The 22,803-nt window shown below is 36.9% G+C and overlaps 5 protein-coding genes across 5 annotated transcripts; 2 read left to right on the top strand and 3 right to left on the bottom strand.

Moving 5' to 3' along the window:
- Nucleotides 1–474: 474 nt before the first annotated feature.
- Nucleotides 475–979, bottom strand: CGCA056_v007339 (uncharacterized protein; the record flags this gene model as incomplete). The annotated part of the gene is made up of 2 exons (XM_037322588.1): nucleotides 475–573; nucleotides 638–979. The coding sequence occupies 2 exons, from the start codon at nucleotides 977–979 to the stop codon at nucleotides 475–477; spliced, it is 441 nt and encodes a 146-aa protein (XP_037180363.1).
- Nucleotides 980–1,729: 750 nt separating this feature from the next.
- On the bottom strand, nucleotides 1,730–2,672 carry yycR-1 (putative zinc-type alcohol dehydrogenase-like protein YycR; the record flags this gene model as incomplete). The annotated part of the gene is made up of 2 exons (XM_037322587.1): nucleotides 1,730–2,431; nucleotides 2,571–2,672. The coding sequence occupies 2 exons, from the start codon at nucleotides 2,670–2,672 to the stop codon at nucleotides 1,730–1,732; spliced, it is 804 nt and encodes a 267-aa protein (XP_037180362.1).
- A 798-nt stretch (nucleotides 2,673–3,470) lies between these two features.
- aflF (Norsolorinic acid reductase B) lies at nucleotides 3,471–4,496 on the bottom strand (the record flags this gene model as incomplete). The annotated part of the gene is made up of 1 exon (XM_037322586.1): nucleotides 3,471–4,496. One exon carries the CDS (start codon nucleotides 4,494–4,496, stop codon nucleotides 3,471–3,473), a length of 1,026 nt encoding a protein of 341 aa, XP_037180371.1.
- A 2,014-nt stretch (nucleotides 4,497–6,510) lies between these two features.
- On the top strand, nucleotides 6,511–7,614 carry CGCA056_v007336 (uncharacterized protein; the record flags this gene model as incomplete). The annotated part of the gene is made up of 4 exons (XM_037322585.1): nucleotides 6,511–6,689; nucleotides 6,751–7,332; nucleotides 7,399–7,554; nucleotides 7,611–7,614. The coding sequence occupies 4 exons, from the start codon at nucleotides 6,511–6,513 to the stop codon at nucleotides 7,612–7,614; spliced, it is 921 nt and encodes a 306-aa protein (XP_037180370.1).
- A 3,070-nt stretch (nucleotides 7,615–10,684) lies between these two features.
- On the top strand, nucleotides 10,685–12,706 carry CGCA056_v007335 (uncharacterized protein; the record flags this gene model as incomplete). The annotated part of the gene is made up of 2 exons (XM_037322584.1): nucleotides 10,685–10,923; nucleotides 11,818–12,706. 2 exons carry the CDS (start codon nucleotides 10,685–10,687, stop codon nucleotides 12,704–12,706), a joined length of 1,128 nt encoding a protein of 375 aa, XP_037180369.1.
- Nucleotides 12,707–22,803: the final 10,097 nt, after the last annotated feature.

The following is a 22,803-nucleotide window of genomic DNA, read 5'->3' as shown; positions in this document are numbered from 1 at the left end:
CCGACCAAGCGTGACCGAGTGAACCCGACCAGAAGCTATGGCTGCTTTGACGATGTCTGTGGTCTGGATAGATATGGTGTTCCCGAAACCTGCGCCCTTTCCATCTACGCAAAGTGTCAGTGGTTTAATAGGGTCCTGGTGTGTTGGCAGATAACTTCGGCTCCTTCAGAACTTAGACATGACGGATACTGCAGGGTAATGACGTGGTGAGGGATCAAGGGCATGACAAACGCGGCGGAGAGAACGCGGACATGAGGGGTACCTCGAAATATCCTTCCTCAACATCCAAGGCTGACGAATTTCCATTAAGACTTACACACAATGCACGGGGCAAAGATATAAGATCGTACCCCATGGGCTTCAGCTTCCTTGACGATCGTGTTGTCAGTGTCAACACACTTTGCATAGTCAGACAAATATTTTCCATGTCGGCTCTCGAGAACCTGCCTTCTGAAGAATCTCTGCTGGCGCTTTTTACTTTTTGTGAATGTCATAGAGGTTGGGGTCAATGTCAAAAAGCTTTCTGTCTGTCGGAGCGCCAGCGTCACTGGAAAAGATCTTTGCGCCAGATGTCTTGCAAAGAGTTTGTTAGCTTGAGGTGAAACAAGTATCGCCAATTAACGTCGGATTTACTGACGTGAAGAAAATGCACATCTTGCCCAGTGGTCTGCCTCAAGTCGCCCAAGGCTTTGATTAGGTTCTTTTGAGCGGTCGATTCGAAAACGTCGATCAAATAGAACACCACAGATATCTTGTTCTGCATAACCACATCTCTGACTGCCTTGGCATCCGTCAAGGACACGCTCAAGGGCTCAGCGCCGTATTGTTGGACTGCTTCCTTATGGACATCTGATCGAATCAATGCGTAGATCTTGTCACAGCCGCTCAAGCCGGAACTTTTCAACCCAGCAAACAGGCTACCTCCGAGGTAACCAGAGGCCCCGGTTAGGAGAACGTTATGGGGCTGGGCACTTTGCATGGGTGCTGTTGAGAAAGAACATGGGATATCTTGTTGGATGGATGGTAAGCTCCAGGGGAAGTCGGTTTCGGTGTTGCCATTTATGACTGGACGGACCCTTCCATGTCATTACAAGGGATTCATTTTCCGCGTTCTTGCGCATTCGTCAGACCCGGTTAATCGGCCGAGCAACTCTTCCTTTCACCTTCGTCATCCGATGTTAATCCAGGCGGGCACTAGCGGGAGTTTCTGCGAGGTGTCAGCCACCTGCATAATATGTGGGACCGTAGGCCCCCAAAATACGGCGCAAACGACCCCTACACCAAGGGAATACAGATGCAAATGTGGGGGGAGGAATTCTGGTAGATTTCTAAGGACTTTTCCGCAACGGCCGGTGAACGTTGTTCGCCTTATTCCAGTCCGCTGAAACCCCTCCTCGATTGCCCAGCTGGGCATGAAGTCCAGAGGCTACTAGCTCGGCGGCAATCTACTCTTCAGTTCATGAGACGACCTTTTCTCGCAAGAACATTCCCCCTCATGCCTGTCCAGCATGTGATATAGTCCTTAAAGCCGTGCGAGTCAAACCCTGCATGAGCAGGTTGGGCTGAATCATCAAGAAAGACAGAGGTTTGGGTTGTAACTGGTTACTCTACACCATGATATACTGTTTAGGGATTCGTGTTCGCTCTATGTACAGGTCTACGTATGTCAAACCGTAATGCGCAGTTGCCTCCTGTGATCATTATACATGGGAACGTCTTTACTGGGACCTCAAGGAAAGTGGATGAAAACCTTGATTTCGTCGTGCGCATCAAACCGGGCGTGGTATGCTGGCACATCCTCGATTGAGATACTTGCCGAGGCCACGAAATGAGGGCTCGCTTTGCCGCTACTGATAAGCTGTACCAGCATTGGTGCATACTCCTTCGGATCGACAGGGCCCGCTTGGAATTTCAATCGTTTGCCAAAGAAGTCCGAAAGGGGGAACGCAGCGATGGGCGAGAATGTGGATCCGAGAGGGGAGCCAGGCGAGTCGGGTTGGGCCATGTACACCCCAACCTGACCGATTCCACCTCTGACTTGGGTAAGGTTGACCATCTGGCTCAAAATGATGTTTGGCTCGTGCTCCAGCGTCGAGTTCAGGGCTTCGATGCCCACGCAGTCGACGGATCGCGTAACGCCGTTCGGCTCGGAGGCCAGGATTTGAGCGACGGGATCGCTGGTTGCGAAGTTGATGGGGATGGCTCCAATTGAGGCAGCGCGGTCAAGTCGGGCCTGTACATGATCAACCACATACACCTTTGAGGTGCCGCGAAGTACGGCAGAATAAGCCGCCAAAAGTCCGACCGGACCGGCCCCAAAGACCGCAACGGTATCTCCCGTCTCGAAGCCAGAGAAGTCAAGGCTAGCCCAACCGGTGGCGAAGATGTCAGAAATGGTAAGATAGTCTTGCTCGATGGTGATGTTGGTCGTCTGATGGGTCAGGGGAATCGGGATGAGGTTCGAGTCGGCGAATCTGACCCTGGCATATTCGGCTTTCGTGAGGTCAGTGACACATCCTTCTGGGCACGACCGGCTTTTCAATTCGGCTATGACGAAGTAAGGGACTTACATTGAAGACCATTGGGATATTTTCGACAGTCATCTCTCCAGGAACGCCTCGGTACATGATGCCGCGCATCAGAGCGCTGCCGAAAGAGCTGTTGAGAGCCATGTCGAAGAATGATGTTTGAACTCAACAAGTGTCATTAAAAACACCAAGTCCTCTCATAGTTGCGTCTGAGAAGACCGGCTTTTATGTGTCTTTCAGTTCGGCTATCTCGTGTTGACGCGTAACTCTGGTCTTGGCCTGTTGGATCAGGAACTCCCTCGGCGATGCTGTTGTTTCCTGATGCCTTGGCCTTGGATTCCACTCTAGTCTGGTGTTATCCATCACCGCTCCGTGGCCGAAGCAATTAGGCCGGATGCCAATTTCCAGTCTCCACTCCGACCCGGACGTGAACCCAGCCACAACACCCGGACCATGTCAGCAGACTGCCTGCCTTAACTCCAGCCAATCGTCTCACATGTGGAAAACACTGCGAAAGCCGAAAATTTAGCTGAAGAGACCGCCATTGATCATGCTGATATATCACTCAGTCATCACTCGAAGCGGCCTGATTGGTTTCGTCATCGATCACGCATAGCCACTGTGATCCACTACAAGATAGCGACATGCTCATATGACGCTTCAATGCCGTGGTTACAGCTCAGGTCGAACGGAAACATTTCGGGGCGCTCAACCACCTTGACTGAGCCTGTCCAGAATTAGTACACTCTGATGGAAAATTACAGATCGAGGGAGATTGTTCGATGGGCTGCATCCTCAGACATTGGATCGTAACCTGCTCTTGCATCCGGTCAGATTTATTGCACATACCCCAAAGCTTTGGTATTAGACACTCAGTTTGCAGGTGGTAATGGTGTGAAGATTTTAAGCCACCGATATATACTATGTGCATAAAGCTCCTGATTAGGAGGTCTTGGGGGTAATCGCTTGAGGAGCTTCAACCCAGTCAAAGTTGCCCATGAGCTTGGTCAGCCATACGTCTCCTGGGTGATACGCCCCCCGAGGAGGGCCGTCAAAAAGTGAGGTACCACTCAGGAAGGTGTGAGGAAATCCGGGATCAAAGTTATGAGACCTCTCAATTGTCTGGATGTCCTCCTCGGTAAGAGTAGTCCCAAGCCCCTTGATGTTGCCCTCAATGTGACTCAATTTTCGGCCACCAACAATGGGAAACACGAAAGGAGCCTTGTGCATCACATACGCCAGAGCGACATCTGTCAGAGATGCGCCGTTCGTGCTGGCAACCCTTTCCAGTGCTTTTGATACCTTCTTGTCATGCTCCGATGCCGTGTTTTGCCGTCTAGAGTTGTGCTTCTCGCGCTCCTTGAAACATTCCTCGGTTTGAAAGCGGCCAGCATTGAGAACTCCCCAGGGACAAATACCCATGCCCTCACTCATGCATATTGGGATAATTTCTCGCTCCAAATCTCGCATGGAAGCATTCCAATTGCCTTGATAAACGACAAATTGGCGAAGGCCCGACAGCCTCGCATATTGGTTCGCCTTGGCTGCCACCCAGGCAGGGGTATCCGAGATGCCCAGGTAATGCACCTTGCCAGACACGACCAGATCGTTAAGCGAGTGCATCACCTCTGGAATAGAGGCAGAATAGTCCCACCAGTGGAGGTACAAAACGTTGATGTAGGAGATCTGTAGCGCTTTCAGGGACTTTTCGACAGAGTGCTTGAGTGACTTGATGCTGTTGCCGCCGTAGTTGGACTGAAGCCGCTGCTTATCGTGCGTCATGTAGGCGCTGTTGTACTTCGTTGCTAGCACAATGTCGTCGCGATTGCCACGAGACGCAAGCCATTCGCCTACCCATTCCTCGGACTGGCCAAGCTGGTAGTTGTTCGCGGTGTCGATGAAGTTGCCGCCTTGACTATAGTAGTGATCCATGATGGCAAAGGCCGTGTCCTTGGTGCATTCTCCCATCGTTTCCTTGGAATTGTCTCCGAAGTTCATTGCCCGAAGGACAATTGGGGAGACTCGAATAGCTGCGGTGGGCGAGAACTGGCGATGACGAGCCAGAGGTGAATCAAGTGCGAATTGGAGTTGAGGAGTCCTTTTTGCTATCGTTCGTCAAACTTGTGAGAAAGATTAAACTCAAGGTAGCCAGTACCAGTTCAAGTGAGTGAGGATTTCTGATGAAATTTATTAAATGGTGCCGTTATTTTCTTTTTGGGTGTACGTGGTATTTGTACTTCAAGCCTCGGCGGTGGATCACAAATTCCCATATCACGATATTCCTGCTATGTCAGGTTACCAAAAACTGTCCTCTGTTTGTTGCCCCAGAGTATCTGCCGGAGTTGCTGCCGGATGACAGAAACACTAAGAGCGATAAATCCGCGTCCGCGACAGCTATTGTAACGAAACCCCAGCAGAAAGCCGGCATCCTGCCAGAAGGTTTCGCACCGGCATTCTGCGGGTAGGATACAGCTATGCACTGCCAACTCCAGAGACGAAACTTCCTGACCATAGTAGGCTATCACGGCTAACTCTCAAATAATATCGTTGTCAGATACCGTGACAGAGTCAGTGGGCTTTTCTGGCCCGCTCCTCATGCAACATGCCACACGGATAGAGTCATGGTACAAATGAAAAGGTCAGCGGGCAAGTCGGGATGGTCTTCACTTACTCCGTTTTCTTGAAAATAATGGCTAGATGCGGAGGGGAAATGTTCATTTTCCACACTGGACTGATGTGTATCCATGTCGTCGAAAACTGCCCTCCTTAATCATACACTACTGCAGCCTGCTGACGCGGTACGTACTACTTCCCATGCAACCCAACTTGACGGATACGAGCTTTTCAACATTGAACACACCTTCGGAATGGGGGTTGGCTCTTTTGCATTGTTCATGACGTCGTAGGAACTCTCAAACCTCTGAAGAAAGCTCTGTTGTCATACGACATCCGCAGCAAACTCAGAACTCCGTCATTGAGTATTGAATAGGGCTGGAAGCTAGCTGCAACCAATCTCTTACTCGACGCATTTCAGTTGTCTAGAAATCAAGTACCATTTATGACGATGCTAGAGAAATGAGGGTTATTCCTATCACCTCTTATAAATCCTAATACTGATACTTTTCTTTCCAACCTCCTTGCGCGTTAATCTTTTCGAATGTGTACTGAAAGACGACGCCATCAACGATCGAGTTTCCGTTTTTGACACACCGATTCACGTCGCCTTATTCGCCTCAAAAGTTGAGATTCCCATGGGCATATCAATCATCCGCTGATGCCGTAGAAAGTGGCTCAAGGCCAAGTAGCTGAGCGGCATGCAGGCTCCGATTTGAGACCCTCAGCACTATTCAGCGGGGCTGGCTATCCCAAAAGTTGCTTGCGTGGGACTTCGAGGAGCCGATTGCCAGCAACATCAACACTGGTATCTGGACTCGAAGGAACGCTTGTACACCTACATGGAAGAAATTGAATCATCTGCTTCCCTTGTAAATATTCTGAGCACGTGGATTGCAGAACCTCTCCCTTTACATGGTAAGTCATTCTTAGTTTGATTGACGAGTGTGGTTTGTCTTGCCATGCCTTAAAAACAAGTAAGCTTCTCCACGTTCAGAGGCCGGTGGCTTGCGCAGGGATAGACATCTGTGAGTTGAACGAGAATTGTCTTAAGATCTAAGACGTCGCACATCCCTGTCTTCAGCTTGGCTGTTTCCCTTCTTAGGGATGCCTGACTACATACCGAACGCTCAGCCGCTACGCCACATGTGGAAAATTGATGACGAGAAGTCTAGCCTTAGTCTACCTGTTCAACAGATTGACCGTCCGAATCATCGTCGGGGTCCCTTTTCAGTATTCAAGATTTCCCAATATTTCTTGGCATCAACTATTTAAGATCGATGTACCCACCGTGTCAGATGTAGCTCAACTTGCAAGTCCCAGAGCCTCAATCAGCCTTCGATCACCTTTTATCATTTCCTGGCTCATCATGAAATCGCCCGCATCATTAAGCATCCTCTTGTTTCTTTCTCGCGTTGCGTCTGCAGCAATATGCAACAATAACTGCGGCCGCCAAGTTGCGGGCACGGGTAGGAATGATCCATCTCTTGCTTCGAGGTCATCTCTTTGTGCGGCCTTCGTGAGTGCGCATGCCACGGTCCCTTCCACGTAAGCTAGAATGTCTAAAACAGCTTTTCCAAGGTGGTTCATAAGCTGACCTGAGGAACAGACCTCAACCCACTGTTACTCTGTCGGTTCCATCCCCCGTGCAGAAGAGAAATGTCCATGGCCCGCGTCAAGAGACCCCCGCGCCTACGATCCTTGGCACAAAGCCTGCGTACGCCAGCTCTTGCCCCGATGTAGCTGCCTATTGGTCGGCATGTCAATGCTTTGACGGTATCAAGCCGACACCCATCCCTGTGACGGAGCCGACAGGTGTCGCTTCTTCGACCGCTTCGGCTTCCTGCACCCCAGGCGCTGAGTTTGCTCTCCATGTGATTGAAGAGAGATCAAACTTGTGTAGGAACACTCTTCAAAACGAAGATGTCAGGGCCAATACGTACAATCTTGAAAATCTCGTGCAAGGCCGTGTTCCGGTCGGTATTGGTCGCGCAGAAGTTCCGAGATACAACCAAAATGACGAGAACCAACCAATCAACTACAGGGAGGTTCAAGGCCCCACAGGATCAACGATCAAGTGCAACTTTCTTGTCCATCGCGGCTACCTCAAGGCATCTCTCAGCGGATCTTATGAGTTCATCGTCGGTGAGGCTGACGACGTGGTGATGGTCTGGCTGGGGGATAAGGCCAAGTCAGGCTTCAACGCGAACAATGCCGATATCACAGTTTAGAAGGGCTTTCGCTCATATCCTTACAGCGAGTTCATCTACTTTGAAACCGTGGAGGAGTACATCCCCTTCCGTATCTTCTGGTCCAATGGCAGGGGTGGCGGAGCTTTCAGCTCCGGGGTCTATCCAGATTACACTCTAGGGCTGGACCTCCCCGAAGGTACTGTGATCGAGGACCCCAAGCTGTATGCAAGCTGCTCTGGGGATGCAAGCCCTGCCCCGGCTTGGCCTGCTTGGCAAGATGAGGTTTGGGGCTAGCGAGGTTTATTGAGTAAGAATGCTGTTACATGTCTCTTGGAGAGCTGGATACCTATCCAATGCTAATAGAGGTTAGATTCGGGGCGAAAGAAGCCCATCAAACCTGACATCCATGCTTCATCAAAGTCTCGGGTCCTGGAATCTGTGCGGAAATCCCCAGCTAAATAGAGAAAATAATACCTCCAGTTGCTTTGATATTATGACATAGCCGCCATCTCCTTTGTGCTTGTTTACGTTCTTCATATCGCGATATCTTCATTCTATCATCACAATACAGTCTGCATGCATCAAACAATTGCACCAAAAAATTGACACATCATGCTGCTTTGTTCCAGTCATGCCATATGTCCTGTTACTTGCACAAAATATTGAACCAGATCAAAGTCCATCAAACGCCCAATGTGCCATGCTAGATGTTCTCCCTGTTCTGCCGGTCTCGCTATCCTCTTTGGTTCGGAGAACGCGAAGTCGACATCTTGCTTGGCTCGTCTGTCGCTTCACGCAGTGGAGATCGCGACTTGTGTAATGCAAGTAATACAAATCGCCATAGGTACAGAGACGGGAGAGAGTCACCGGAGGGAATCCCATGATAGGAGCTCGGTGAACCATCCCGCCGAGGGCGACCTGCGAATTTCAATGGGGAGGCGGGATAGCCCGGATGCTCAGCAAAAGTACTTCTAATCAGGGGAAAGCCTCTAGAGAGGTGATCACCTCCGGGTGACGGTCATGGAAGCTGAAGTTGATGCAGTCAGTGCGCAGCGTAGCGGCATAACCCTGCTGCAAGCCGTCACCCGTTGGCTTCGGGACATTGTGTTATCAACAGGATGGCATGGGCGTTGTCTTTTGAACGCGAAGCTAGCCAATGGATCGCAAGCCTGAATCCAAGTGCTCATATCGACCAAGGACGCTGTAAAGTCCATCAAGATCAACGAGAAAACCCTACGAAGGTTCATTTGGGAATCGCGAAACATAGAGCACCTCGGAATTTCGATGTCAAGGGTGCGAGTAGGCCCTAGTGCCATCAATGACGGTATGGTGGGTACGGAGATTGTATCAGAATTGGATCGAATCGATAACGATTGCAGGCGGGACGGCTTGATTTCCATTTCACGATCGGTGAGGTGGGAGGAGGGTTGGTAGGGCATGTCGTAGCCGAAGTCTTCGACGTTCACTGCAAACTTCACTGCAAACTTCAAGAGAAGTTGCACGAGAATCCGGTTTCTGTCAATTCTGTGTAGAGATTCGTAGCTCTCAAACCATTTTCGGTGTTTGGGTGCCAGCATTGGGGACACTGTCTTACTGAGGAAGTCCAAGTCATCGGGCTGAATTGGGGGATTGTTGTCGCAGCGGGCTCTCGTGGAGTTGGCGTGGATTCGCTGGACCGACCGTCCATGTTCAGGCTTGGTGATTATCTGTCTCAGAGCACCGATGAACTCAGAAAGAGACCCGTCGACAGAGACAGTGGTGTAGAGAATGTCATGCCCAACAATGACATTCAAGTGGCGACAGGCCGCAGGCAGATGAACACAGGTCGTGGGATCGAGGGTCAAGTACTTGACATTGTGCGCTTTCGGGACCGAGGTAGGCGTAAAGACGGATCGCGAAAATATCGGGCCATATGAAAGACCGGATGAGATGTAAGAGCTGGGGAGGTAGATTTGTGATATGGGCCGTCTCTTGCGGAAAGAGAACTCAGTTTCCGTTTCTTTTTTCACGGCAAGCGACATCGAATGCGTCAGCGTACATCAATCGAAAGTGATGACTCAGGTAGGAAAAGCGAGGGAGTTGACAATGTTCATGTGGTGGTCGATTTGCAGGCTGTGACAGCTTGCTAAGGAGGAAGGGGCTGCTATGAGAGATAAAGGGGCTTGGCAACGCTTTAAGTGAGCGTCTTGATTGGAAAGCGTTGCTGTCTGTTAGAAGGATTCCCGGCCCGACTGTTTCCATGGGACTTTCTGAAAGTTTTCTTTCTTCGTCTCATTGAAATCTCTGTTTATCATCCCCTATGGAATGACTCGAAGTATTCCTCTCCACATGATTTAGTCTTTTATTTTCTTCAGCCAAGCCCCGGCAGTTGCAATCATCAGCATTCACAGTCTCTTCCCCTTTCTCGATTTTCCACACCTGAACACCAAAAGTAATAACTGAACAATAGATGCGCTGTTGTTGTTGTTGCTTTTGGCCTTTCACAGGGTTCTTAGTAAAGTCTCTTGCATGAACACCTAGCATTGCTGGCCATGGTATGCACGCTTGCCCGAGTCATGGTGACTGGGCGCTTGACCCGGGATGCCCGAATTGTGGGGGATGGAGAAGAGGACGCGATATTGTAGACGAGTCGACCAAGAGTCTCATCGTAAGACTTGAAGCTGATTATCTGGACGTTATCAGTTCTGAAGTCCTTCAAATCCAAGGTTCTGTAAATCTTACCGCATCAATCGGTCGAGGCGAGCTTGTCTAGATATTCAGCCAAGCCTTGCATGACAGAGGCAGAATTGCTGCAACTCTTTAACGGCTGGTTGTATGGTTTAAATCGCGAACTATTAATGTTTTTGTTTGCAAGTGCAAACTTTGTTTCTAGTAAAAAAAAAATTTGCCGGTGCAATCGTTGCGGTTGGCCGTGTTAAGGCTGACAGGGGAAAGGATCGAGGCGATCGGGCGGGCCGGAGTACGATGGCAGCCCACTTAATCTCGGCTTCCCCGTCCCGCACACAACATAGATCTCTGCGATACGTCCCCCGCGACGGAATCTTCGCCAATGGATGTCGAGCCAGAATGTAGATTGAGCATCACTGCAGCCAATATCGAAAATAAACAAGTCAAGGAATTGCCGCCGAAGTTTCCAAGACGGACATGGAGAGGAAACTCCTGCCGCCTCCGAACCATCGCAGTTTTGCGTGACAGCGTTCTTCGTATAAAGCATTGCAAACATTTTCTCAACTCAGTCGAACTCCCTTTTATTCAACAGACACATTCACTATCAAAACACATACACTTTCATCTCTTGCTACAAGACACTCCCAACCACACAGCCGCAAACCTTATACTACCACACTCAAAATGAAGTTCGCTACCGTCTTTGCCCTCATGTCTCTGGCCACTGCCGTGACCGCGAAGCACTACTGCTTCGGTGGTTGCGTCAAGTGCTACTGCGGCGATATCCAGTACGACGAGCACAGATGCTCCATGTGCAGCTGCAACCACAACGCATACAAGTCAACCGACGACAACAACAAGCAGGGCAACTGCGACCAGCCAGGTGGCTTCCACCTTGGCTGTGGCTACTCAAGCGGCGGAAAGTGCTACTAGAGCGTTACGAACGAACGACGAGATCAAAATTTGGAGCGTTAAAAATTTCGGCGAGATTTAATAAGGATGGAACTTGCGCCAGATCAGACCAATTCCTGCCACAGTCGAACGGAGGAGTCCACCTAGGGACAAGAGTTATGACCAAAAAAGGAACGCGGAAAAAGCGGACGATGAGTAAACGATGAGGACTTAGACACAATGACAGCATTTTCATACCGTACAATACCAATCACAGTCCTCCTGAGCTCTTCTGTGGCCTTCGTCGACTGAAAAAGCATGGGCCAAACATGCCGAATCTTCTAGGTCAAAGGTCAATTTCTCAAGCAAACAGGTACGTGAATGTCAGAGCCACGTATCAAGCAGAGAGCAGTATTTTTTGCTTTCCACAACTGTCAAATAACCTTGACTACTGATATTCCAATCTGATTGTGGCCCCATCTATATATTTCATGGGGTCAAATGCAGCAAATCTCAACAACATGCAGCCTTTGGGAGTCAAGATGGCACAATGGTGTATTTTCTGTTATTCAGTGCATTTGCAAGCCTTAGCCATCGTAGAATATCCTATGAAGTTCCACTGCGAGGAGAGTTCACTCACACCACGTCTTTGACCGCAGTTCACATAGAGACATCTCTTCAATCAAGCCCGTCGACTCCCCGAGGATGCTGCTCCCGGCTGGAACTGGAGCAAGGCTTGCCACGTAGGCAGGCAAGTCCTTCCAACAAACTCCTTCCTCGACTTCTTTCCTTTTTTCTTTTTTTTCGTTGTCATCAAATCTTCGCCTCCAAGTTGAGCAACTGGCGCCCATCACCATCTTCACCACCACAAATTTGAACAAGAAACTCATCCCAAAAGCTTGCCTACACTGCACTCTTGCACCCAGACTCAGGCAAAAGCACACAACGGCGAAGCTTACCAACCTTCCGGACGACGTTCTCTTCATCATCGCCGACCTGCTACGCCATCGCGGAATGACCATCGACGAAGCCTTTGCCCAGGCCCACAAAGATGACTCGGTTGACTCGGATCGCGCCATCAGCCGCTGTCTTCTGCGCGGCTTCGATGATGTCCGGAATCTGTCCTTCGCCTGCCATCGTTTCCAGTGTGTCATGAGACGGGCTTGGCCCCGCGTCAGCTTCACGGGATCGAATGCGACTCGGAAAATGGTCTCTTTCCTCGGATTTCTCGACAAATATCCTGAGATTCAAGGCTGGGTTCGCACAGTTTATCTGAACCTTGAACAGTCCCAGCGGACGAATCACCGTTTCGACAAGGCCTCGGTCGCTTTCCTGCGTCAGCAAGCTCAGCAAACTTCCAACAAGGGTGTCAAATGGTCGGAGCACGCCTGGCTGAGCAACGATCAAGGATGGCATGGTCATCGCATTGAGACGATTACTCTTCTTCTGCTTGCCAACCTCCCCAACCTGCAAGAACTTAGCCTTGCCCTCTCGGGAGGCAAGCCGATGACATCTTCCCATTACGACTTGGGGCAGAACTCCGACTCCACATTCCTTACCCTTTATCCCCAGCTCAGCTCTCTCGCTTTAAGGCCCGCCGACGGCACCATTCCCGTCTTTAAGGGACTGTACTCCATTATCGGCAAGACCGGTGCTGAGCCCACGCACTTGTACATCGACAACCTGTATCCAGTGCGCATGGGCTTGGAGTCCGCAGGCCTCTATCCCACCCTCTTCGAAAAGGTTACGCATCTCACTATCACCGGCACCATCTCAGGAGGTGAATACCGTGATGCGTTTGACTCGATGTCGTAATGCCCTCAAGTATCCAAGGCAGCCTCACGCTTAGAGGAAGGTATGAGGTAATCTACTTCTAACCTATTTATTTAAGCTAATAATATTCTAACGGATTAAGGTCTATTTTTAAAAAAGCTTTTTATATTAAACTCTAATTTAAAAAGGATTAAGCTATTTATTTATACAGATATTATATATATATTATAGTTAGCTTATAATGGTTTTAAACTTAGTTTATATTATACGTCTAAATTATTACTTTTAAAGTAAATTATAATTTGATTTAATTAATTTTATATTTATTATATTCTATTTTAACTTTTAAATATAATTTTTATAATTACTTTTAATTTATTACATATTTTCAATATAATAATAACTATTAATTTTAATATCTTTTATAAATCTATCCTTTATTATAACTTCTCTATTTAATATATTCTTTTAAAATAGAAATAAAAACTAAAGATACTCAGAAATATCTTCATTTAGATAATATTTTTAATTGTTTCTCTAATCTAAATAAAATTAAGAATATATCTTTATTTAATAATTAGATGTAAAGAAAGAATAAAGAATAATATAAATAGTATACAATAAAATAAAAGGCTTATAATAAGATTACTATTTTATATATTTTTATTATTATAAATATATAAAAAGCTATTAAAAATAACATAGCTAGAAATAGAATTATGAATAATTTATTATTATTAATATTAGTTATATTTATTTTATTTACTATGAGATTCAAAAATATTTTGAAGCTTTATATTTTAAACCTCACTATATGTCTTATTTATAAAGTAAAACATGTATAAGAAACAAATATATAAAGCTTTAAATAAATAAATTAAAACTTTATTTTTAAAAGAATCTTTATGTTTATTTAAATAAAACCTTTGGAAAAATAAAACTATACTGTTTATATTTTAATATATATTCAAAAATAACACTAGGTTTTAAATAACTTAAGTTATTTTATTATAATCTATAAGTAATATATTATAATTCTAAATTAAATAGTTTTTATTATTAATTTTAATATTTAGATTAAAAGTTTCTAAAGTATATTTCTTAATGCTTTTTAACATAAATTATTAAAAATAAAAAGCATTTGTATCTTAAAAATTCTTTTTAAATAATGTAATATTATTTTACTCTATTTTAAGCTAATTCAAAGCTTATTTATATTATTAAATAGAAATATTTTAGTAATAAAACTTTAAATATAAATTGATGTATTAATATATTTAAAGACTTTCTCTATATAAATATAATAAAACCCTATTTAAAAGTTATATTAACAAAGGTTTTATAATATTAGCGAAATAATTTAATAATATAATCTTTAATAACTTTATTTGAAAAAAGCGTTAATAAGATATATTAGTTTTTTATCACATATATAATAAAGATTATAAATAGATTTTATTTATTCATAATTATTTTAAATTTAATTTTATAAATAAAAAAGCCTATATAAGCTTTATAAAAGTAATTTAGGTTTGTTTTAAAATTAATAAACTAAACTATTTTAAACTTTATTTTAAAATATTTTATAAAAAGTATTCTATTATAGAAACCTTCAGCTTTTATTAATCTTATAATAATAAAGATTAAGATACAATAAAACTACGTTAAAAATAATTTTAATAAAATGAAAAAATTAATTATTATTTTAATTTTCAAAATAAACTTTTTCTCTAATATAATAGTTTATATTATTACTAAAACTATTATTATAAAACTTATAACAAAAGAAATAAACACTTTTATATTAAAACTTAAATTTAATAAAGTTTACATAATTTATTAAAGCGTAAAAGCTCTCTTTAATAATATACTATTTAATAACTATAGCATTTACTATTTCATTAAGAATATCTCTTTTTTTTAAACAAACTTAGTTATTTATAAAATAAAACAATAAAATAAAATAAATATAACTTTATATTTTATTATGATGAAAAATATAAAACTCTTTTATAATATCCTAAATAGAGTAAATAGATTTTAAAATTTAATACTTTATAATATTAGAAATAATAGAAAGAGTATAAAAACAAATTTTAAAAAAATAATATCATTTTTTTTAAATTACTAACTTTATTTTTTATGTTTTAGTCTTTAATATGTCTTTTTAGTAATATTTCAATTATGAATCTATTGGTTTTTATAGTAACTTATATTAAATAATATTTTTAAAACCTAATTTAAATTTATATTAGTATTAGAGAAATATGATATCTTTATTTTAAATATTTTGATTTAAAAACATCTAAAGGCTTTATTTTTATATTTAGAGAGTAAAACTCTAAAATATATTGTATTTTAAATATTAATATAATATAACTATATATATTAAATTGATTATATTACAATACACTTTACAATAAAAAACAATAACTATAACTCTTTTATAAAGTTTTATAAAACGTATTTAACTATTTAATAAGTTTTAATATAGATAAGCAACTTTCAAGTATTAAAAATAAATATATGCATTAACTCTTCATACTCCTATATATAGATAAAACTTAATATTTAGTTTTTACTATTATTTAAATATTTAAATATTAAATATAAAAATAGTATAGCTTTATATTATATAAAATTAAATTAAACAGTAAACATACTATAATTATAATTAATAAACTATTGGAGGTTTAGATCTAAATATTAGAAATAGAAATTAAAGTTAAATAAGCTTTTTTATATACTAAAAAGCTAAATAAAAATGTAAAATAAATAAGTTAGAAATTAATTATAAACGTTATTATGATATGTTAAATAATAAGCTTCCTGTTTATATTTTAAATTAAATGATATAAGCTATAGTATTTCTCTATAATATAAGCTTTTATTAATAACGAAGCTAGGTTTTACTAATTTAAGTAAAAAGAAACTAATTACAAAACTATGTAAAGTATTATAAACCTATTTATAAAATAAACCTCTTAATTAATTCTCACTCTTAATAAAGAAATATTTATACATATAGGTATAAAATATATTTTCTTAAAAAGAAAGAAAAAGAAATAGATATAATTTTAAAATTATAATATACACATACATTATATATTTAATAAAATATGTAGTAAATTTATATATTGTTTTATAAATTCTAAATGTTTTTATTTTCAAAAGTTATTATTATATAATATAAATTTTAATAAAAAGATACTTAATTTGAAAAATAATATAAAATCATTACTTAAAATAAAAAAGTTAATTTAATTACTAGTAAAATATAAAAATTGATATCTTTCATATTTCTGAACCTATAGCTTTTAGAAGTATAAAATAAAGCTAAGATTATATTAATAATAAATAATAGAATAATATTGTTATCTTCTTTCGTTAAAAGAACCTTAAATAGTTAATAATTAATAAATAAAATAGATGTTAACTTTTAAATTAAGTTTAAATTTAACTAAAATATATAGAACCTTAAGTTTAACGCTATTATCAAACTTTATTTAGAATAGTAATGTAATAAGAAAGATTTAAAATACTAACTAAAATGTAACCTCTATTAAAAACATAATCCTGAATAACATATATATTTAAATGGATATCCCTCTTCTATAAATTTTAAATATAAAAGATATTAATATATAATTATTCTTATATAATTATGCTTATAAAATAACTCTTTTATTTAGCTAATATAGCTATATTTAGAAACTAAACAAAATAATATTACTAAAGAGAAATTAGAATAGATATGTAACTGTGTTAAATTAAATCAACTTAAAATTATAAAACTAAAATAAACCTTTTATTTTAAAATATATTTTATGTTCCTCTAAATAAAGTGGAATTAAAATACCTTTTTTTAAGAATATATACTAAAGTAATAGAAAGCACTTAAAACAATAAAATAAACATACTAATTGTTTTATTATTTTAGCTTTATTTCAGTTTGTTAAATAAAACTAGAATAAATATCTATAGTATTAAATAGAAAAGTCTATATTAACCAACTTATTAAGCTATTTAGAACTTAGAGGGACATTTAATATATATTAAAACTATTTTACTTTTATTTTATTAAAATATATACCATTAACATTGATAAACTTAAACAAAATAAGCGTTTAGGATATTATAAATCAATTAAAAGCAAAACAAAACTAACATGTTTTAAATAAATATTTATATATAAGCTAAATTAATATAAATATTTTAACTACTATAAACCTAAAATCTATATTTAAAGTAACCCTTTAAAAAAGTACTTCTTATAATAAACTTTTATTATAACTTTTATTCTAAAAGTATTTAAAATTATTATAGCTGTAATAATATAATTTAATCTTAGAATTTACTAATATAATATTAGTAATATATTTTTAAACGCTATATATAAGCTAAATAACCTTTTGATTACTTATTACTTATCAAATAGCTTTAAAGAAAATATAAACATTATCAAATTATAATATATTTTATATAATCTTTCTAACGTTTTTTTATCTTAATATAAAAAGCTTTTAAAGATATTTTTTACTTTAGATTATATGTAATAAACAAAACCTTATATCTTTTTTAGTTTTATAATAAAAAAGTTTTTATACTTTTCTATATTAATGATGCCTTTTTTTATATTATCAAAACTATATAAAAAAAGGGAAAAAAGCAAGAAAACATTACAAAGAAATAGACACTAAAAAAATGGAAATAAATTAATGAATAGTTAGGAATTAGAATTATTTATAATTAAATAATATAAAATATTTATTTTTTATGTAATAAATGTATTAAATAAATTATAAATAAATTAAATTTTATTAATTTTAAAATACTAATTACACTTTTCTCCCTTATTTTGCTTTAAAAGTTTAATAAAAAAAGTAAACTTATAATAAGTCTTATTATATTAAAAAAAGAATTAAATTAACCCTCTATATTATAATAATAATATAATTAGACGTTATATTTATTTATATTTTATTATCATACTTTTTAGTAATCTATTTTTAAAACATTATCAAGCTATAAACTAAATAATAAAAACATATAAAAGTTATTTTAAAGTTTCGTAATAATACTTTTTAAAAGCTTAATTTAATAGAAAGCTATATATTAAAATATAATAACTAAATTAATGATCAAAATAAAGCTTTTAAGTTTAAAATGTATTATAGAAAACTATAGTTTTTAAATAATCCTTTTAAGATTTTAAATTTAGTTTAAAGAATATATAGAAAACCTATTATGATAATTAGTAAATAATATGATTTATAATAAATAAAACAAAACATATTTTCATTTATTTCAAATATATAGATATCTAAAGTATATAGCTTTACTAGAAATATATTAAATAGTTATTCTGAGTTATTCATTTTCTAACTAATAAAATACTAATTAACAATTTTATAAAAGCTTTTCTTTACATAAGGTTTAAATAGTTCAAAATATATCTAAATATTTAAAATATATTATAAGTAATAAAATAAAATAAAAACAAATAACTAAATATTAAACAAAGCTTATAAGCTAAATATTTAAAATTAAAAATAACTTAATAATTAAAGAATATGTAGCTTTTTTAAAAACCTAAAATATTTATATTTTATAAACTATTAAGTAATATAAAAGCTACATTTTATTTATAGTTTTAAAAATAGATATATAGTTATCTATAAAGACATTTTATATAAGTTTTATTTTTCAAAAAAGATATCTATTAATAAGATTATTAATAATAATATAAAACCTAAGTTTCATAAATAAAGAGAGTTATTTTAGAGATTAAATTAATATATAAACTATTAAAAACTAATATATCTTTTATAATAAGCTTAACAAATAAAATAATAGTTAATACTAAAAAAAGCTACAATTTTATGGCTATTTTGGCTTTATTTTTATTTTTATCTTTAATTTTAGTTATAGTTTGTTTAGCTTTAGCTTCTGTTTTTATTTTAAGCTTAGCTTTTATTTTAACTTTATTGTAAGCTTTAGAAAATATTTAAAATATAAGTTTCTTAAAAATAAAAACTTAGTAAATAGTTAACTAAATAAATAGTAATATAAAGATAATAAAATAATATATATAGATTTATTTTATTTTTATATAAAACTTAAATCAATTAAAGTTGTAATATAATAATAAATAATAATATAGATTCATATAGCTTGTTTTTCTTTTTATAAAAAACATATTTATTCTATCATCTTATACTAAATATGTATATAAAATTCTATACTTATTAAATATTTTATAAATAAAATAAATAAATTATATTATTTAGTAAGAATAGTTATTCTTTTTTTAATTCTTTAGCTTTTAAAGCGTCTATTTCTATTTAAACATTAATAAATAATGTAAAGATTTAACTAAAAATTTAAATTAAAGTATATTTTATTTATACGTTTAGTACAATTTACAGATAAATAGAGAAATAGAAGTTGTAAATTTTAAAATATTTTCTTTATTTAGGTTTCTATTTTCTATAAACGTTTTAGTTTTATTAAGTTTATTAATGTAAGGGGCTGGCCCCTAGGCTTGTTCAACGTAGAGGTGCTGTCGATTGACTATTCTAAGCTGAAGAAGGAAGAAAGGACTTTACAAGGGTAGGCACCTAACAGCGGTGAAGCAGGCTGTGTTAGGCGGCGTACTGCAGCAGAATAGTGGGTCTAATAGAGCTGGATCTTAGTAACTGCTCTGGCGAAGCTGGAGATATTAATCTGGGCTCTTGCCTGTAACATCACCCCCCTGCTCCCTTCTAGCTGCGCGCCTGCAGCGCTAAGGCTAGGTCTCTATCGTGCTCTATTGCAGAGCTATAACGGCGTTCGTAAGCCTCTATTACTTATATCCCTTGGAGCGTCTCGACAGGCTCCTAGGTCCTCTCTGTATACCCTTCCCACTTAGCTAGAACTTTGCGGCGTTGCTTGCACCCTCAATACTTCTAGGTAGCAGTGTTAATACTCTCTATATTCTAGGTCTTTTTGCCTTTATTATCTATAATTAGTAGCAGCTGCTTATTATCTAATATTTAACTAAGTAAGGGGTTGTTATTTATATGCTTTAGGATATCTATATAGAAGTGTGGGTATATAGCTGCTAGTATATTAAGCTCTACTATATATAGTGAGATAACTTTTATCATTATATATTTATAGTGTAACTAATCTAGTTTCTTATAAGGCTTAGGGGATCTATAATACCTTATATAAAACTAGACTTTATTACTTATTTTTAGTCTCTCTATAGGCTAGCGCTTCTTATTAGCTAGCTTATTATAATATTATTATATTAAGGTGAGGGTTAATTAAGCTATATCTATTATATTTTAAAGCCTTGTTACTAACTTATATATTTAGCCTTTATAGATACCTTTAGGGCTTACTAGGTTTGCTTCCTTAACCTTAATAGGCTTCAGGTTATATCTATGCTCTAGGAAGAAGCTACTCATCCTAATAGCGCTATTATTATAGCTATAAAGCGCTAGCTGAGCTGCTGGAAGGTTATATGCCTAATCCTTTTATAGGTAGGTGGCATAGTTATATAAGTAGGCCTAAATCTTTTAGTTTATCCTCTCTAGGCTTCTATTAGTCTGTAGGTAGTAAGTGGTGCTAAGCTGCTACTCTATTCCTAAAAGCTTTTAGAACTGCTGCTAAAAGCAGCTTATTTAGTTGCTCCCTCTATTATTTATAATTAATATAGGGATGCTATAAAACCTCAAGTGGCAGTTTAGGAATTATTTAGTATAGGCTTTAGCTTTTATGCTTTCTATTACCTTAAGGGTTATACTTTTACCTAGCTGGTTAATAATTACCTAAAGATATCTCTCACCTTTATCTATAGAGGGAAGGTTAATAATAAAATCTATAGTAAGCTTGCTTTATATATACTATAGTATTAGTAGTAGTTTTAGAAATCCTTTATAATATTCCCTCTAGATATAACTACACCTATAACTATTATAGTTATAGCAGAAATACTATACTAAGTGCGACTAACTAAGCTAATAGAACTATCTAGTAATTAGCATAAAGGTGTTATCTCTTTTTAGATAGCTACTAAGCACTAATTTATAAGTGCTTTAAATAATATAGACATATAGTATATTTATATTATTATCTAGATCTTTATTACCTAATACTTAAATCTAATCTCTAAACAGTAGTTAGTTACTATTATCAATCTTATACTTAGTGATCTGAACTTTTAGCTTAAGGCTTAGGGGGAAACTTCTTTCTTATTATTTCATAGTAGTATAAGCCTGCTAGTAGACTTTATCTTATCCTTAGGCTTAATCTTAGAGTTACTATAGTTTTTTATTATTAGTAAATATAAGCATTAATAATGCTACCTCTATACGTTATATGAATACTGAGGGTAGGGTTGCTTCTAAGAGAAGCTATAGGATTTAACTTTATTTATACTTATCCTCTAGAGATATAGGTATATCTTATTCACATTTAGAGAGTACGTCTAGCACTACTGCTTTACTTTCTAGCTAGTATTATATCTTAAAGTTATACTGAGATAGTTCCTCTACTTATCAGCTTTACTATTCTATAAGCTTCTGCTTTATTATAAAGTACTTTAGGTTCTTATAGTCTAATAAGATCCTAAAGTAGCTAACACTCTATAGCTCTACTCTCTATTCTTATAGATAGCTTATAATAGCTAATATCTCCTTATTATATATTAGATAGTTAAACTAAGTAGCGTTAAGCTGCTATGAGTAGTAGGCTACTATATAATATCTATTATGCTTATCTTCTTATAAGAGTATGCCTCTAAGGGTAAAGCCTAAGCAATTAGCTTTAATATAGGTTATACGCTTAAGGTCTAATTGATATAGAATAGGCTTAGCAGTAAAGATCCTCTTAAGCTCCTAGAATGCTGCTTCTTATACCTTACTCTAGTAGAAGGGGACACCTTTCTTTATAAGAGCTATTAGGGGTCTAGCAATCTCTAAATATATTAGGATAAAGATCTAATAGTAGTTTATAAATCTAAAGAAGCTTTAGACTCTTTTAACTATCTTTAGAGCTGCTTATTCCTTAATTACCTTTAGTTTCTTAAGGTTATAAGAAATACTAACTCTAGCTATAATAATAAACCTTAAGTATTTAATTATCTTTATAGAGAAAATATATTTATAAAGGTCTAAATATACCTTTACTATAGTAAGCTTATATAATACTAGCTTAACCTTTACTTTATAGTCTTATTATAAGCTGTTTAAGTAGATTAAGATATTATCTATATATGCTGTTATAAAGATATTTAGATATTCTTAAAATATGCTATTAATATATTATTAGAATATAGTAGGGGCTTCTATAAGCCTAAAGGGGATAACTAGCTATTTAAATAGCTTACATCTTATTTAGAAAGCTATTTTATACTCTTTTCCCTATATAATCTAGATCTTATAGAATACTGCTACTATATCTAGCTTAGTAAACCACTTAACAGCGCTAATAGTTTATAATATCTCTTAAATTAAGGGAAAAAGGTATTAATTATGTTAACATATAACATTCTTTTATAATAATAATAATAATATAAGAATAATAATAACGCTAAACTTACTTTAATATTCTATATAAAATAAACTAATAAAGTTTAAGGTATAAAACCTTATATAAAATTACTTGATTTATTATAACTTATAACTATAATATTGATTATGTAATACGTACAGTTACGTAAGCACCTTATGTAATTAGCAGTTTAGCAGGTTACGTTTCAGGTTATCTTTCCCCTCACCTTTCCCTACTAGAGGATGCAACCTGCGAACAACAACAACCAGACTCATCACAATACATCTGTTCGCTTATTCTTATCTATTCAATTAAATGCTCATAAATGATCAGAATCATTACCTTTTATCATAACATTACCACATCTATAACCTTATACTATATAGGCGCATATACCACGCCCCTGAATACGCTTATACCTGTGTTAACAAATTATACTTAAATTAAGAGCGTAGTAGTTAATATAGAAATATATTCCTCTATTTAGTTTATATATAAATAGTATTAAGGATAATACTTCTAAGCTGCTAATATAAATAAAACCTTTATTAAGTAGGTTTAATAAGGTTTTATAGAGGATAAAAAGTTCTTTTTATAAT

Source organism: Colletotrichum aenigma (assembly GCF_013390185.1).
Source record: "Colletotrichum aenigma strain Cg56 chromosome Unknown KSG_Cg56_contig04, whole genome shotgun sequence".
Lineage (NCBI taxonomy): Eukaryota > Fungi > Ascomycota > Sordariomycetes > Glomerellales > Glomerellaceae > Colletotrichum > Colletotrichum aenigma.
Note: the sequence above shows the minus strand (reverse complement) of the source record. Positions and strands in the feature narration are given on the sequence as shown.